At 42.1% G+C, this 18,814-nt stretch overlaps 1 protein-coding gene across 1 annotated transcript; it reads right to left on the bottom strand.

Moving 5' to 3' along the window:
* Positions 1-854: 854 nt before the first annotated feature.
* Positions 855-18,706, bottom strand: CATSPER2 (cation channel sperm associated 2). The gene is made up of 12 exons (XM_025271833.2): positions 17,857-18,706; positions 16,933-17,106; positions 16,265-16,333; positions 9,614-9,786; positions 8,924-9,079; positions 8,524-8,648; positions 6,972-7,150; positions 6,659-6,758; positions 6,283-6,339; positions 3,297-3,508; positions 2,760-2,927; positions 855-1,383 (listed from the first exon to the last, which is right to left on the bottom strand). Exons 1-12 carry the CDS (start codon positions 17,999-18,001, stop codon positions 1,352-1,354), a joined length of 1,590 nt encoding a protein of 529 aa, XP_025127618.2. The 5' UTR covers positions 18,002-18,706; the 3' UTR covers positions 855-1,351.
* Between the last annotated feature and the right edge of the window lie 108 nt (positions 18,707-18,814).

The following is an 18,814-nucleotide window of genomic DNA, read 5'->3' as shown; positions in this document are numbered from 1 at the left end:
TGCATGGGCCTGGCTGCTCTGTGGCAAGTGGGATCGTCCCAGACCAAGGACTGAACCCATGTCTTCTGCACTGGAAGGTGGATTCTTTACCACTGAGCCACCAGGGAAGTCCATTATTACAAGATTTTAAATACAATACTGACGTTTATTTTTCAAACATTTGTGTTTTGTTCCATATTTTATGGGAAATGACTAAAATGCTTTTCCTTGAAACATAATGTTAGTTCTTAGTTTTAGACAATCTTTACTTACTTTATTTTAAAAATTGAGAATTCATATAATATAAAATGTACCATTTTAGAGTATACAATTTAGTGTTTCAAGTATTCCTCATACATATATATGTTCATACATGTTAACACTCAACAAGTGACAGAATTTTTAATAATAAACATTTCTAAAGATTTGAGTCATCCAACAGGATCCTCTCTAGATAATGTTACCAGTAACTAGAAACATCAAACATTGGATAACCCCCTTTCAGTGATGTTCTGTAAAGTGTTGCTACTTTGACGGGAGACAGATGAATTCTGAGGTCCCTTCTAACACTAAAAATCTGTGGGACATACTGATCTGCTCTGCCCCCTACAGAGTGGACTCAATGCCCTCAGAAATAGCAATGGAAAAAAGGGACGCAGTTTTGGCCCAGAAACAGGTGAAAACACTTTGATCAAAACTTTGATTAAAGTTAACGGTGCACAGGAGAAGCAATGTTCTTAGAGTAGCAATGGGAACAACTGTTGTTGCTGTTCAGTCACTGTGTCCAACTCTTTTCGACCCCATGGACTGCAGCACACCAGGCTTCCCTGTCCACTATCTCCCAGTTTGCTCAAATTCATGTCCTTTGAGTCAGTGATGCTATCTAACCATTTCATCCTCTGTCACCCCCTTCTTTCGCCTTCAGTCTTTCCCAGCATCAGTCTTTTTCCAGTGAGTTGGCTCTTCGAATCAGGTGGCCAAAGTAATGGCAACAAGAGTTCTCAATTAGTTACACTCACAGCTTCTGGGGTCGCCTCACCCCCAACCCCCAGGGACTTGTACTCACTAGTGAGGTAAATTAGGACTCTAGTAGGACGTAGATGCTTCAGAAAAGACGGGGGCGGTAGTGGCAATGCCAAGGGAAGAGTGAGACTCAGGAGCTGTGGCAAGGGTAGAAAGCCAAGGACCGGGGCCCCCAGCGGCATCTGAACCAACTTTTCACCTGATCTTGTTATCTTTCAGTATCCCCTCTGTCTCTGAGACAGATCACTGCACAATTATCAACAGGATTTATTAGACTTTGAATTCTACATTTCCAGCTATTTCCTTCATTTATGTTGGCCAAAAATAGTGACGCCATCCACTGTCAGCTCTACTTGTCTTCAAAGTTCATCAGCGCCTGCACTGTAAAGAAACAGACTGTGAGGCTGGAGACCTAAGAATATTCAGAACATACAAATGTTTGGTGAAGATCCTGCTTCTCTGGGTTCTAGGTTCCTACTCACATCTTTACTAATCTTTACTCTAAATTAAGCTGTATGAGTCTGTCCTCTTTGCCACAGATGAATTAATCCGTATTTAAAGAAACCACCTTGCTACCTTTCCCTCCCCTTCACCTTGTTCTCCCCAGAACACATCGGGAGGCAGGGCCAGGACAACTGGAAAAATGCACCATTTTGAAGCAGGCAAAACCTGTCTGACATCCTGCTCTCAATTCCATGTTTCAATGTTACAAATTCCTCTTATTGCTCTCCTGTGCCCTCCTCTGGGGGTCACATTCCTCTTCCCTCATTGATATTTTCACTTTGGGTTGATTTTAGCCAGGTATTAGGAGGATAACACTAATAAAATGCTAATAAAAGGAGGATAGGTATTAGGAGGTATTAGGAGGATAACACTAATAAAAATGCCCCTAACTCTTCTAGTTTTTTTCTTCTTAGAGGAAAAATTCATTGATCCAAATTAATCTCCAGGTAGCAAAATCTCAAGTGAGAAAATTAGGAAAGATAATTTTGAGTAGGTAGTTCTCAGCTTAAACCAAACTCCGCTATTTCAATCACATATTGTCTCTGCGTCGGCTGACTCTAGAAAGGACTGAAAGGAAGAGAATTCATAAATCTCTTGAGGACAGCGGACTCTTGAGAGCTTTCTGCCAACTACCCAATCCTCACAGCTATCAAACTTGAGCCTGAGGCCCTTACTGCCTGGGCCTGAAAGGTGACCTTCAAAGAGAGGAAACTCGCATTTCAAAAGCGGCTGGGCTGCCCAAACAGAGCAAAAGCCCACCTTACTATCCTAATTCTCAACAGCTGGAACTGGGTACTTTTTTCTTGGGATATCAGCTCTCAGACGTCACAGGATTTGTGTCCCCTACCAGGGAGATTCCCACGTGGCACAGTGGAAAAGAACCTGTCTGCCAATGCAGGAGCACAAGACACACAGGTTCAACCCTTGGGTCGGGAAGATCCTGGAGAAGGGGACAGCAATCCACTCCAGTATTCTTGCCTGGGGAATCCCATGGTCCATGGGGTCACAAAGAGTCAGATACAACCTAGTGACTAAACAATAACAACCAGAGAAGCAGAGTTGCCAGGTCCTCACTAGGTTAGAAGAAATCAGGACATATGCCCAGAAAGTGATATGCCAAATGCTGAATTTGCCTTTTTTAGGTGTGAGGTAGAAATTCAGAGGCTGAGATGCCACAACAGTGAACATACTCTGTCTCCCCAGGTATATATATGCTGCTCTGATGAACTTAACTCCTAGCATCCATGGCATACCTGCAAACTCTTGTAGCTGCTTACGCTCCTCCAGGTTATACTGAAGCTTCTCTAGCAACTCAAAATACCGGAAGAGTGAATCTCTAGGCCAGACAACACGTTCATCCTGATCCATGTCCATTAGCCCAGGCAGATTCTGGTGCACGTGAGTCTCCCAGTCCAGCTGACCTGGAAGGAGGAATGCTTCTTAAAAATATATTGAGATTCATGGAAGTTGGATAAAAGCTGATAAATTCTATGGGGGTGGAGGTGGAGAAAGCAGGGATGAAAGAGGATGCAGGAAGGAGAGAAGGAAAAAATGTGTAGCACCAAGAAACCACTTTTACAGTAAACAAAGAAAGCCACAACCATACTTTTAAAAACTGCAGCAGAATCACAGAGGAAATGAAGAGGTGTGAAGAAAGTAATCAAGGCCAGAACATCGGACTGATGGAGAAAATGGGGAAATACACACAGTGGGAGAACTCCTATTAAGATTTTGGGCTGTCTCATGAAAAAGAGGGGTCTGAATTCAACTGGAAGAAACCTTCTGCTTACCGATAAGGTCACAATATCTGGAGCTAGAAGCCGACGAGCAGGAGGAAAATGAAGAGGAGGAAGAAGAGAAGGAAGATGTAGACTTTCTCCTTTTGGACAAGGACTTTGTTCTTGGCTTAGATGCTTTTGAACCCTTTCTAGTGGCACTCTGTTTAGACTCTTGTTGAGAAGCTTCTGTTAAGTCTGAAGGTCTCCCCTGTTGACTGGCATCTCTGTAAGTGAAAAAGGAAATTTCATTGCTTCAAATACATCTACACGATATGACTAGTTCTATCACTATTCTAGTCCTGGCCCTGGCCTAAAAGTAGAACTTAAAGCAATGAGGCATCTCTGTTGTGGCATCTCAGCCTCTGAATTTCTACATCACACCTAAAAAACTGCTGCCAAGATCTAAGTTTAAGCATATCCAACCTAAATTAACCAATGGGATGCACTCCTATTAGTGCCCTTCACTGCATAACTTCTGTGCTCAATCTTATCCAGGCTTTCACATTCCACACTCCACCTTATTTTGCAGAGTTTTAGCCCCACCCACAGCCCTTGGCCCTATGTCTATTACACCACAACTATGCCCCCTGAGCCCTCGATTCCATCTCATTATTAGAGGGACAGTGGGCTCAGGTCTTTATGTTTTCTCCATTTACGGTTGCTCCTTGGGGGATCTCATCTCCTGAGTTTAAATGCCTCCTAGATCCCTGGTGGCTCAGATGACAAAGAATCGACATGCAATGCAGGAGACCTGTGTTTGATCCCTGGATCAGAAAGATCCCCTGGAGAAGGGAATGGCTACCCACTCCAGTATCCTCACCTGGAGAATTCCATGGACAGAGGAGCCTGGCAGGCTACAGTCCATGGGGTCACATCAGACACGGCTGAATGACTAACACTTTCACTTCAGATGCAAATTTAAGCCCCTTGTCCAGATCTCACTCCTTAAACCAAACTTGTATATATAACTTTTACTTATGTAGAAAGCTTGAATGTCTAATGGACATCTTAAATCCAATCAAAACTAAATTCTTTTCCCACCAATCTTCCATTCACAGTCTTCCCCATCTCAGCTAACTGACCCTTCCTGCTCAGGTCAGACTCTCATCCTTAATTCTTCTCTCATAACCTACAACCAACCCACCAAGAAATCCTGTTGACTCTACCTTCAAAATATATCTTTTCTCATTCGTATTGGTGCTCCTCTGGCCTGAACCATCAACATCTCTTATTTGGACAGCAGCATAGCCTAACTCATCTCTACGCTTCTCTTTTTGTTCTTCTTATAGTCTATCATCAACACAGCAACCAGACCAATCCTTTTCTCTTTTGAAAAATATTTATTTATTTGGCTGCACTGGGTCTGAGTTGCAGTGTGTGGGTTTAGTTGCCCCAACACATGTGGGATCTTACTTTCCAGAGCAGGTATCAAACCTTCGTTCTCTGCTGCTGCTGCTGCTGCTGCTGTTGCTAAGTTGCTGCAGTCGTGTCCGACTCTGTGTGACCCCATAGACGGCAGCCCACCAGGCTCCCCCTTCCCTGGGATTCTCCAGGCAAGAACATTGGAGTGGGGTGCCATTTCCGCATTGCAAGGTATATTTCTAACCACTGGACCACCAGGGAAGTCCCCAGACTAATCCTTCTTAAACATAAGTCATTACATGTCGTTACTCTGCTCTGTTCCCATTTTCACCCAAAATCAAAGCCTAAGTCCTTACAGCGGTCCCCCCAGCCCTACAGGATCAGGTCCCCATTGTCTTTCTGACCTCATCTCCTATCACTCTCCCCCCTGCTCACTCTACTTCAGTCACAATAGTGTCCTTGCCATTTCTCAAACACCACCAGGCATGCTTCTTGTTTAGGACCTTTGCACTAGCTGTTCCCTCTGCCGATAACACTCCTCCCATAGATATCCATGTAGTAATGCCCTCACGTCCTCCAAGTCTTTGCTCAAATGTTACCTTCTCAATAAATCCACTCTGTTTAAAATTAAAACCCATAATGAATCCCTACCCTATACTCCAATCCCCCTTAACCTGTTATACATTTTACTTTTTCATAATGCTTATCATATTTTTAAATTTTTTAATTGAAGTATAGTTGATTTGCAATGTTGGGTTAATTTCTGCTGAACAGCAGTGACTCAGTTATGCACATATACACTTTTTATATTAAATGCTTATCATATTTTAACATGTTAATTTTCTTTTTAATATGTTCATTGTTTATTGTCTCTTTCCTCCTCCTACTTTATATAAATTCTATGAAAACAGGCATTATTGTCTATTTTGTTCACTGATATGTTCCAAGCAACTAGTAAGTATTCAATAATTATTAGTTGATGCATTTCTTCTTTTTCTTTCTGCTCTCTTGTCTACTGCTGCACATTCATGGCTTTGAATAGCATCTGTTTCATGGAAGGTACTGTTACTAGTTTCCTATGGTTGTGATAACAAATTACCACAAACTTGGTAGCCTAAAACAACAGAAATTTATTCTCTCACAATTCTGGAAGCTGGAAATCTGAAATCAACATGTCAACAGGGCCATGCTCCCTTTGGAATCTCAAAGACAGAAGGTTCCTTGCTTCTTCTAGCTTCTGGTAGAAGCCTGGCATCCACTGGCTTACTTTGGCTTGTGGTTGCATCACTCCAATCTCTGTCTCTGTCTTGACAGCTTCTCCTATTCTGTGTCAATGTCTTCTCTCCCATATCTCCCATAAGTCACTGGACTTATGGCCCACCTGAATAATCCAGGGTGATCACATCTCAAGATCCTTAATTTATTTGCATCTGCAGAGACCCTTTTTTTCCAAATAAGGTCATGTTCACAGGTTCCGGGGGTTAGGACATGGACATATCTTCTCGGAGGCCACTGTTCAACCCGATATAATAAGTAGTTATTGAAGGAATAGAATCCTCTCTCAAAGTCAATCTTCACCTTTGGTTTTCTACCTCTTTCACGTGTGTGCATCCCACTTCACATATACACTCCTAACCTGGCATCCAGTTTGCTAATGCTTGACCTCTGTGCCTCAGGGATTAGGTTTTGTCTCCTGCAAAGAAAAAAAAAAAAGCAAAACAGTGAAGAGAGTTACACGGAAGCAGGAGGGTAGTAAGGAAAAAATAAAAGAATTCTGATCATTAAGTGAAGAAAAGTGGGTGAGAACATGTTGTACTAAAGGAGTGAAAAAGAGTAGGAAAGCCCTGAAAGTGGATAAAGAATCGGGCAATATTTTAGAGCTGGGGAATTCTAACTCTGAGGCAAATCTGTCCCACAGGGGGAAACGGGATGAAGGCCAAGGAGTAGAAATAGAGGGTGGGATCGGGAAACCCTCGAGAACTGAAGGTGTGTATGAAGATAAGGCAGCAGACCTCTGGATAATCTGCCGCTTGAATATGTCGGCTTTGTGCTGGACCTCCAGGTGTGTCATCTCCTCGTTCAGCTCATTCCTGATATTCTGGAAGTTAGTAACTGCCCCAAAGGGCCATTAGGAGTCGGAAGGCGGCGGTGACTAGACCTGGGGAGACCGCTTGGGTGGGGAGAAACCAAGTGAAACATCCATTCCAGGGCCCACGCTTTCCTGTTACATCAGATTCTCTCCCTCTGTAATCCAGCAAACCTCGCTTTCACTCTAACTTCTTCCCAGCCCCCCTGCCCACCAAGTTTCACCTCTTCTATGCTTACCCATCATGGCTACTATGATATTTCGAAAGATAATGGAACCAAGTAACAACCAGAGGATGACATAGATGCTGCTGAAGGTGCGGCTGACCTCAGGCACCTTCCAGGTGTCCTGAAGCAGTGCATACCAGTGGTCCAGGGTGAAGAGAATGAACACGGTTACTATGGAATTCAGTAGGTCCCTAAAGAAAAAGGAGATGTGAGTACAGAGGGAGCTAATTCTCTACGAAACACTACCATTTGTACTCTCACAGCAACATACGAGCACTTCTTTGCAGTTTGCTCTGACTTTGGCTCCTTTTCTACCATACTGGTTTTTTTTTTTAACCTAATCTTCAGTTTGAAATTGCTTTACTTGCTTTTCCTTTGTTATGAATAATCTATGAATATCTCTCAGTATTCCATCAGTGCCTGGGGCACAGTAGGTACTCAATACATAGATATTAACTGAATGTTTAAAAATTGAATCACCAGGGAGGGGGGTTCAGGATGGGGAACACATGTACACCCATGGCTGATTCATGTGAATGTATGGCAAAACCCACCACAATATTGTAAAGTAATTAGCCTCCAATTAAAATAAATAAATTTTAAAAAATTGAATCACCAACTACACATTATTTTTGCAAGTTCATTCTACACTGTTCTATGGACTTCACCTGGTAGAGTCACAAATTTAGCAAACATCATGCCTACTTGGTTTGCTGCATGAATTGATAGCCAAGTAAGTGGATGGATGTGTGGCATAAACATGTGATTCCAAATAATGAATGATGATGAATATATCACAAAAGATCTCAGAAGATATCAAAAATTTCCCTCTTATCCCTCCATATACAAATTATTGAAAACATCAGAGCCTGAATAGAATGAATTCTATGACTTCCCTAAATCAATACTCTTACAAAACCACCTATTAGTCTAAGATAGAGAGCTGAGAAGTGCTGACAAGATTGGATTCCAATTCATAAATAACTTTGTATCCTCTAAATCCAAATAGACTTTCTACTAGTAATCAGAGTTCTCTAGACAGAGATTACTAGGAGGTTTTACTTTTGAAAGAATGTAAGTGTGTTCATATGTAATTTCTACACTGAGAGATTGCAGTAAAACCAGTGACCATGCTTGAGAGTCATGGTAACATTTATTGATGTGTGTGAAATGTGTGAAATGCTGTGTAAGTGCTTAAATAAATTACATCATTTATCCCTATACTCATGAACTTATGCTACTTTTAATCCCATTTTTCAAAAGAGGTAACTGAAGCATAGAAACCAGGGCTTAACCACTGGAGTATACTACTTTTTAAAGATAGTTGATAAGGGTAAGTTTGAATTTGCAAAACCCAGAGCAAACCAGGAACTAGCTGCCCTATTCTCAAAATTGGAGCTAATACCACTCATTATTCTTTGCTTTCTCTTTCCCTCTCCCTACTGTGTTCTATTCCCATTTCTTACAATAGACTATACGTGTATTACTGCACTTTGGATTCGCTTCCCAGTCTCATGTCCAGATTCTCTCCCCCAGCCCCGAGGCGCCCCCTGGTCCTGCCTACGAGAAGAACTCATGATACTCCAGGTCCTGGCGAGTTGAACGGGTGTAATTCTCGAAGAAGTAGACACCAGCCACAGCAAAAATGTAGAAGAAGATGAGCAGCAACATCAAGAGGAAGGTCATGCTCTAAAGGTCATGACCTTGAGTCAGAGCTGGGCCAGACTAGGCTGATTTCCACCTACAGCCCAGTCAGGCCCACCCTGGAAATCCCCCACCAGACCCTCACTTCTAGCCTGAGCCCAGTCATCTCTAGAACACAGTGGCTTGTCCCCAGCCCTTTCTCATGGACAATATTTCACAGGGTCTCTTATTGCCTTCTTTCACCCACCCAGACTGTTTCATGTTATATCCCCATGTTTTTCCACTTTGCCCACCTGATAGAGCTGCAATAGTCAAATTACCTTGAGGGCTCTGACCAGGGCCAAAATGATGACTCGAACTTGATGGAATCGTGCAAAGAGTTTGAGAGACCTTAGTACCCGGCAGATCCTCAGCAACTGGAGCCATACAGGTTTGCTTGTTACCCCTGCCAGCACCACAATCTCAGGAATCAGGGACTGTAGGAAACACAGATTGTGAGTAAAATATACCCCTCAAAGCACCCAGTACAGCTGCCCTTTTTTTATCTCTTCTTTTTCATAGTTCTTTGGTCATTATCCTTTGAATAGCATTTTCTGGGGACTGTTTCCTATTCAGTCTTCCTATAAAAAATTACTTAAACTCTGCATTTCAACTTGCTCAGATGTAAAAAGGGGATTATCTCAGTGCTTATCTCATTGGATTACTGTGGAGCTCAAATGAAAAAAAAAAAAAAGCAAGTAAAACAGGATAGTTCCTGACATTTAATAAGTGCCTAGTAACTGGTAGAAGTTATTGCTGAGGTTAATGTGATTAGATTCTTCCTTGCTTCCAATAACAACTCATGCAATGCCTGACTTTTAGTTTTAGAGAAAAAACAACCAAAATAAGGAAGTTAGGTACATTTCTATTTGTTTCTTCCTATACTGTAATTATCTTTTCTTGTCTTTGATTCACCTAGGCACATTTCTCCATCCAGTAAATTAATCTTCAGGATATCCATCTATCCTTACCAATACTGTGACCACAAAGTCAAAAACGTTCCAGGCATTCTTCCAGAAGAGGAAAAAGCTGGATAGCCACATAAGAAGGATCTCCAAGATGAAAACAAGCAAGATGAACCAAGCTGCCACCTCCAGAGTCAGCTTCAGTGGCTCCAATCGGGTATTTGCAGATTCGAGCAATTCTGTGAGAATAGAGCAAAGGATGAGTAGAGCTTAAAGAAGGGGGAAGTTGAATGATAGAGAATGATTAGCAACTGCTAAAAAGCCACAGTTGTGCCCACTGCTATGCCATTTTTCTTTTGGAAAATTAAGGAGTTTCTTTCCTTAATACTGTTGTTGGTTCAACCTATGAAACAGAACTGAACATGAAAAATAGCTTCAAGTCATCTCCTGTTGGTTCTGGTACGTGTTAACAGCTACAAGTTACTGCCTTCTCACTCTGGGGTCAGAAAGTCACCAAGGAATTGCTTAACGACCACCAATGCTGTCTGCTGTCTGTTGTTTGGTGTTAGCGGAACACCAAACTTCACAAAGCAGCAACGGGCCTTCAGAAAAGAATGCAAATGTAGGGCCACGGTTTTATAACATGTCTAGGAACAAGAAACCAAATTCATGGGATGTATTAGGCTATAACAAGAAACTACATGGTTGTTATTTTTATTTATTTGGCTGTGCTTGAGTCTTCACTGGGGCATGTGGGCAGCACACAGGCTTCCCAGCGCAGGGGCCTCTCTCTAGTTGTGGCTCGTGGGTGGGCTTAGTCATGCAGGTGAGTTTACCTGCCTCTCAGGATGTGGGATCTTAGGCTCAGACCAGGGACTGAACCTATGTCCCCTGTATTGGAAGGCAGATCCTTAACCACTGGACCACCAGGAAAGTCCTTTTGTTAGTTTTAAAACGTTCCCTTTCTATTTTGCCTAAAATTGATTTTATTCTGCAAACTGAATCCAAATTGAACCCTCTGTAGAACCTATTTGCTAACTTTGATTTCTTAACTCATCTTTCAACCCTCTTCACCTCTTCTATACATTTAATAGATGTATATCATGCTGTAAAAAAAAGCATTAAGATCAAAATAGGTTTAAAAGCTAAATAATGATTTGTTTCTCTTTGAAACAGAATAATCTGAGAACCTCCAAAGGCACTATGACTGAAATGCCTGGCGGTTAATAGAGACAAGAAGAGAATAATCAATCACCTTGAACAACACAAACTGCTGTGAAATTTTGATACATACTCAGTTATAAATTGTTATTGTTTTCAGCAATGTTTTGGCTAATTACATCTATTATGAAGTAAGGAACACTGATATTCAAATACAACTTCATGGACAGCAAAAGAATAATCCTGCAAGTTTATTTCAAGACAATCTTCATCAGATTCTATAAATTGCATTCATCTGATAGAAAATTTTATTTAGCACATAAAGATATCTCTAGAACCTCAAAAATCAGTGCTAAAATTGTGTTATACTCAGGGTTTTTTTTGTTGGAAATAAGGACTATTCACACTCATGATGTGTTATTTTCAGAGAAGGGCTTGCAAATAAGCCAAATCTACTTTCTTTTCTCACTCTCACCATTTAGAAGCAAAATATGAAAAGTATAAAAATAAGCCAATTGGTGTCTGAAGTGCGAAGAATTACCAATATCATTCTAGAAGATTAGTTCCTATTTTTTTATGCCTGAACACATAATTAAATTTTCACCTACACTTTAACATATATAACATGTATTTAACATATAATACACAATGTTGTAAACCTAAAACTAGTACATATCTAATTTTTTTGAAAGAAACAAAAACTATAAAAATATAATACATAGGGAATTCCTTGGTGACCCAGGGTCCAGTGGTTAGGAGGCACTTTTACTGCCACAGGCCAGGGTTTGATCCCTGATCAGAGAACAAAGATCCCGTTAGCCATCCAACACAGCCAAAAAAAAAAAAAAAAAAACCAATAAAGTAAATATATTTGCTACCCAAACCAAACTTAACATATGTTGTTGTTCTTCAGTTGCTAAGTCATGTCTGACTTTTTGTGACCCCATGGACTGCAGAACACCAGGCTCCCCTGTCCTTTACTATCTCTCAAAGTTTGCTCAAACTCATGTCCATTGAGTTGGTGATGCCATCCAACCATCTCATCCTCTGCCTCCTCCTTCTCTTTTTGCCTTCAATCTTTCCCAGCATCAGGGTCTTTTCCAATGAGTCAGCTCTTCACATCAGATGGCCAAAGTATTGGAGCTTCAGCTTCAGTATCAGTCCTTCCAATGAATATTCAGGGTTGACATCCTTTAGGATTGACTGGTTTGATCTCCTTGCTGTCCAAGGGACTCTCAAGAGTCTTCTCCAACACCACAGTTCAAGAGCATCAATTCTTTGGTGCTCAGCTTCTTTATGATCCAACTGTCACATCCGTACATGACCACTGGAAAAACCATAGCTTTGATTATATGGACCTTTGTTGGCAAAGTGATGCCTTTGGTTTTTAATACACTGTCTAGGTTTGTCATAGACTTCCTTCCAAGGAGCAGTGAAAGTCGCTCAGACTCTTTGAAACCCCATGGACTGTATAGTCCATGGAATTCTCCAGGCCAGAATACTGGAGTGGGTAGCCTTTCCCTTCTCCAGCAGATCTTCCTGATCCAGGAATCGAACCAGGGTCTCTTGCATTGCAGGTGGATTCTTTACCAACTGAGCTATGAGGGAAGTATAGGAGCAAGCGTCTCCTAATTTCATGGCTACAGTCACTGTCTGCAGTGATTCTGGAGCCCAAGAAAACAAACTCAGTCACTGCTTCCACTCTTTCCCCTTCTATTTGCCATTAAGTGATGGGAACAGATGCCATAATCTTAGTTTTTTGTTGTTGTTGTTGTTGTTAATTTTGTACTTTGTAGTGATCTTAGTTTTTTGAATGTTGAGTTTTAAGCCAGCTTTTTCACTCTTCTCTTTCACCCTCATCAAGAGACTCGTTCTTGTTCACTTTCTGCCATTAGAGTGATATCATCTACAAATCTGAGGTTGTTGATATTTCTCCCAGCAGTCTTGATTCCAGTTTGTGATTCATCCAGCTTAGCATTTTGTATGATGTACTCTGCATACAGATTTATAATCAGAGTGACAATATACATCCCTGTATTCCTTTCGCAATTTTGAACCTGTCAGTGGTTGGGTTCTAACGGTTGCTTCTTGGCTGGCATACAGATTTCTATGGAGAGAGGTAAGGAAGTTACCTGTTTGTTGTGATACACACAGTCAAAGATTTTAGTGTAGTCAATGAAGCAGATGTTTTTCTGTAATTCCTTTGCTTTCTCTATGATCCAACAAATGTTGGCAATTTGATCTCTGATTCCTCTGCCTTTTCTAAACCCAGCTTGTTCATCTGGAAGTTCTTGGTTCATGTACTACTGAAACCTAGCTTGAAGGATTTTGAGTATAACCTTCCTAGCGTGTGAAATGAGTGCAACTGCACTGTAGTTTAACATTCTTTGGCATTGCCCTTCTTTGGGATTTGAATAAAAATTGACCTTTTCCAGCTCTGAGGCCACTGCTGAGTTTTCCAAATTTACAGACATATTGAGTGCATCACTTTAACACCATCATCTTTTAGGATCTTAAATAGCTTACTTGGAATTCCATCACCTCCACTAGCTTTGTTGACTCAATATATAATGCCACATAAAAATTAATTTCTAGACAAATAATATACTTTATTTTAAAAAAGCATGATCACTTATAAAATGGAAAAAGTATAAATTTACTCACATTTTATGATTAAAATTATAACACTAAAATAAAATAGTAACATGTTACTTTAAAATATTTTTACTTCAATTTATTTCTCCATATCACAGAAAAAACATGATAAAATAAAATGATTATAATTACTAAGGAGGTTTTCAAAGTTATATATGTTTTCCTGGGAAGCAAAGTCATAGGACAACAAAGATTGGGGAGCTTTGATCTAGAGAACTGTTACTTACATTACTATTTTTCTCCCTATCTCTAACAGTAATATTTATGATCTGGAAAACTGCTTTTAAAAATCTAAACAAAGTCTTAATGTTTATCACACAAATTAGTCTATTCAAAAAACTGTTAGTCACAAATTATTTCCCTCTGCCAACTCCCTCCTGCCTTTCTATCATGCGTGCATGCTAAGTTGCTTCAGTCCTGTCCAACTCTTTGCAACCCTATGGACTATAGCCTGCCAGGCTCCTCTGTCCATGAGATTCTCCAGGCAAGAATATTGAAGTGGGTTGCCATGCCCTCCTCCAGAGGATCTTCCAAACCCAGGGACGAAACCCTCACCTCTTATGTCTCCTGCATTGGCAGGCGGGTTCTTTCCATGAGAAGGTATTTAATGATCTTGCCAGGTGGTTGCCACATAGGCAGTCCACCGTTTCTCTGACACAATAATCATATTTCATATTCAGCTATTTTACCAAAAAGAATGGTTAGTGTTGTTCTATTTTGATTTGCCCATTAGATCCTAGGAATTCCATATAGTTACTGCCCATTAGATCCAGGGAATCTCATATATTTACTTTATATTCTAAGGCTTAAGTCTATATCCCTAATCCTACAAGGTAAACACTTGCCAATTATCATGATTAACAAGAAATAGGAAATGTGGGTAAAATCCTCACCACTGTGGGGAGGAAATAAAAGAGTTCAAAGCATATAGTATACTGGAGTTGGCCAATGACACCAATTACTGTTGGGTCTTAAAATACTTCTGACCTGACTGCATTAAAAGACTACTGTTAAGGTGGGAAACATCCCCCAAATAGTGACGGAATGAGGAAGTGAGTACTTCTACTCTCCTTTCTGAGTGGTTTGTTTGAGACGTAATCAAATGAGTTCATTGATTTTTCAAACATTCTTTTGCTTTTAATACATTTCACAAAATTTATGACTGGTTTTAGAGTCATTTACTTTTTAAGTCATTCTTCTGGCTCATCTAACATCTTAGTTGTACCTTTACATACATTGTGAGCTTTCTTATTTGTACTTAATCTTTCTAAATCTATTTGTAAAAATGTAAATGTTGGATCACAGGCTGATAGGCACTCAGTATCTCTATTAGGAGATCCATTATATTAAAAACAAACAAACAAACAAAAAAACAAAAAAAAACACCAGTATGTCCCCTACACACGAACCTTCAAGTTGCAAACTTTCAAAGATGCCAATGTGCGTTCACATATCCAATCACATAAGTTAGCTCATGTGTCTGGTGTACACGGTCATGTGTGTGCATCCTTTACAAGTGGTTGTGCTTTCGTGTACTTTACTGTACAGTACCACATAGAGTACAGTATCTTTATTTCAAGACCAGGATGTCCAGAAGCAAGTGTAAAAACAGTGGTAATGTAGCTGGTACTGCTAAGAGGCACCAGAAATCGGAGGTCCAGAGAAAGGAACGAAGAGAGACAAGAGAAAGAAGTAACTGAAGAACCAGAGAGAGTCACAACGCAGGAAATGGCGAGGGGATTTTATTTGAGATACTTTTAGCTTTTGAGGCACAGAACCCGAACATAGAACAGTACACAAAGGTTGCAGCAGCCGTTCAGAACACAATCCAGTGCCCCCGTGTCATCGAAGATGAGGAAAAAAAAAAAAAAAGAGCTACGACCCAGACATCACTGGATTGTTTCTTTCATGAGCATAGATAGAATTGAATTTGGCAAGGAACCATCAACATCAACCACCAACACCTGCCATCAACATCAGGCATGAATGAAATTGCAGCTTGCCTTCCATCTCCTATGGTTAATGATGCTTCAGCTCTACCATCTCCCACCTCCTCTCCCTCCTCCAGTCAGTACCTCTTCTTGCTTGTTCACTCGATGCCAACTGCTGTGTGCCAAATCTTGTAGTGTACCTTTCAGGGTACTGTACTGTGAGATTTAAAATGTTTTATTTTTTTCAGTTTTTAAATTTTTAAAATTTATTTTTGGCTGTGCTGGGTCTTTGTTGTTGCATGGGCTTCCTCTAATTGTGATGAACAGGGACACTTTAGTCGAGGTGTACAGGCTTCTCCTGTGGTGGCTTCTCTTGTTGCAAAGCACAGGCTCTAGGGTACACAGGCTCCAGAGCACAGGCTCAACAGTTGTGGCACACAGGATTGTTGCTCCATGGCATGTGGTAGCCTCTTGGACCAGGGATCGAACCTGTGTCTCACGCGCTGGCAGACGGATTCTTTACCACTGCGCCATCAGGGAAGCCCTTATTTGTTTTTTCTTTACATAGTATTTGTGTGAAAAGTATCATAAACCTATTACAGTATGTTAGCACTATATAGTAGATGGTGTTGGGTACCTTGACTAACTTTGTTGGACTTATGAATACACTCTCGGAATGACTCGTTCATATGTAGGGGACTTACTGTATTAGACTAAACTAACACAAGAAATACGGGTGGTTTTCCCATCTCCAATTCCTTAGGAGCCTGCTACCCCTACCTCTAAGTGCCTGGACTACCTTAGACTACTTTTGAGAGCCCTCCCAATGCTTCTAGGTCTTAGCAGTTGCACAAATCCAGGAGACTTAATATAATTGTCACTATCACAATTCAAATAACATTCAAAAGTGTAAAGTGATCAACTTGAAGGAACAATGACCCCCATCCTTTCATTCAATGTGAGTTCTCACCTATTTCAACCATCAGTACAACTGTATTCAAGAAGATGAGGAAGATGATAAAGTTTCTGAAGATAGGACCTGTCTTCTCTTAAGAAAACATACAGAATGAAGTTCTTTCTAATTTATGCAGGCGACACAATTAGGGCAATAGAACCCTAATGAGAAGAAAATGGAGTTTGGGAAGGAAAAAATAAGTCCTTAGGCAGATGATGAGGCAAGAGTGAGTAAAATGGGATAAAAATGAGTGGCATGAGGAACCTCCCTGGTGGTCCAGTGGTTAAGATTCTGCCTTCTAATGCAGCGGGTGTGGGTTCAATCCCTGGTCCGAGAACTAAGGTCCCACATGCCATGGGGCATAACCAAAAACAAAACAAAACAAAAAAACACAACTCTTGTCGGGGGTGGGGAGTTTGGGAGGAAGGGATAGTTAGAGAGTTTGGGATCGACATGTACACACTTATATTTAAAATGGACAACCAACAGGGACCTACCGCATAGCACAGAGAACTCTGCTCAATGTTTTGTGGCAGCCTGGATGGGAGAGGAGCTTGGGAGAGAATGGATATATGTTTATGCATGGCTGAGTTCCTTTGCTGTCTGCTATCACAACACTGTCAACTGGCCATACGCCAATAAAAAATAAATGTTAAAAAAAAATAAGTGGCATGAAAGGATACGTTCAAGGACCCATCCAGCCCATAAGGAAAGAGGTGGCCTCTCGCTGCATCGCACTCGAAGGGTGCTCATTAGCCTCTGGGCATGTGTAATCCGTTCTACATGACGAGGTTTTATGGAGAAGCGTACAAGCTGGTGTTGATCTCCCAACATAAGCTTCTTCTGACGGGAAGAATCTACATCAAAAATAAAAAAGGGACAGTGGATAAACATAAAAAGAAATCTTTGGTAGTATCAAGAGCAGGTAGGGTTGAGGGGCAGAAACACTTGTTAAGTAATGGACCCCTCCCACACCCCCGAGGGCTTACCTTGCTGTTCCTTCACATAGCAACAAATACTAGTTTGAAGTAAGAGCTAACTTATTGTTTATGACCAACACTGTTCATGCCCAAGATAAGTTACAGGTTCAACCCTCAAAGTTTTCAGTGTCTTTGGTGGAAACATCCAGGCCAGCCAGGGCTACTAGCTATCCTAGGCCTAAAAATGAGTGACATAGTTCTATCTCCTGGATTCAGAGCTTTATTTATTGTCTTTATCAAGTTTGGTGTAACTTTCTAAAGCTGCAACCAAACCAATCTCCCCTGAATTTTCCACCCTTAAAATTTTCTCTGCTTCCTACTCTTTGGAGGATGTGGTTACATGTGTGTGTGTATTCAGTCCCTCAGCTGTGTCCCACTCTTTGCGACCCCAGGGACTGTAGCCGCCCACCCTCCCTGCCCCCCCAGACCCGGGCTCCTATGTCCATGGGATTTTCCAGGCAAGAATACTGGAGAGGGTTGCCATTTCCTCCTCCAGGAGATCTTCCCCATCCAGGGATGAAACCCGCATCTCCTGCATTGGCAGGTGGATTCTTTACCACTGTGCCACCTGGGAAGGGTGTGGATGGGAGCCTTAAATGCATCTTAGTGAAGAAACAGGCTGCTGACCAAGTATCTCTCGGATTGTGTGCCGTGGCACAGCTTGGCTCAAGCCTTGCAGATGCTCGATGAGAGAGAAAGTATCAATGAGCCGGGAACGAATGGCATCAGCCCGGGGTAGTTGCATGTGTCCTGATGGGTGATAAGTGGCCATGTCTGTTAAGAAAATAAAAGTGTCATTTCATTTTTGGAGTTGCACCAAGGCTTAGAGATTCTCTTCCCTTTCTCCCAAGGTCTTCGCCCTTAAGAGGACAAATACATTGTACTCAGACTCAAGGCCTTTTGAAACAAAAGGAGACGGGAGTCATTAAAGAATCTGCGTAGCTGACTAAGCGGCCGGGTGCCTTCACCCGTGTGACAGCAGTTCCAGTTAAATGCAGCAGCCACAAAAGCTAGGAGTCCCGGGTTGGACAAACAGGAATTCAAGCACCACCTGGACCTGAGGGAGTCAGGTAATGCAATGAGATGGGACAGAGGGAGGGCTCAGCAACTGGCTCCGAAAAGAAAAACCCAGTTCCACGAGGAACTGGATAAAAGGCAACAGCCTGACATTTTGAAAATGTGTCCGATCCCAAGCGTGACCACTCCAACGCGCTCCCTCGGGTGCCAGCTCCTTCTCTCAATTCCCGCTCCTGGGCCTCATCTCAGCCCAGGCTCTCTTCCGCCCACTCAGCCCTGACTTCAACTCCTCCGCCTCCGGTTCTGGCGCCCCCTGAGCTCGGCTCTCCGCAGGCGGGACGAATTCAGGGTCGGCTCCCAGCTCCGCAGCGCCACACGTCCGGCTCCCGCCCGGTCCCGCCCGGTCCCGGGTTCCGGCTGGTCCCCGGACCCACCCCCAGCAGCAACCAGCGACCCGGGCCCCCCTTCGCGGCCCCGGTCGCCCCGGCGCTCGCCGCCTCGGCCCCGCCCCACGCTCCGGCCACTCGGCGGTTACCAGCTGGTCCCGCCCGCCCGACGCGGGCGCCGC

Source organism: Bubalus bubalis, chromosome 20, assembly GCF_019923935.1.
Source record: "Bubalus bubalis isolate 160015118507 breed Murrah chromosome 20, NDDB_SH_1, whole genome shotgun sequence".
NCBI lineage: Eukaryota > Metazoa > Chordata > Mammalia > Artiodactyla > Bovidae > Bubalus > Bubalus bubalis.
This window is presented reverse-complemented; position numbering and strand designations above follow the sequence as displayed.

Excerpts from the sequence above, each read along its gene's own strand:
- CATSPER2 (XM_025271833.2), bottom strand. The coding sequence starts at position 18,001 with ATGGCCACTTATCACCCATCAGGACACATGCAACTACCCCGGGCTGAT. Across the intron at positions 6,759-6,971 it reads TATCATAGTAGCCATGATGG|TTACTAACTTCCAGAATATC; the intron begins GTAAGCATAGAA and ends CCTTTGGGGCAG. Across the intron at positions 3,509-6,282 it reads ATTAGCAAACTGGATGCCAG|AGATGCCAGTCAACAGGGGA; the intron begins GTTAGGAGTGTA and ends TTTCACTTACAG.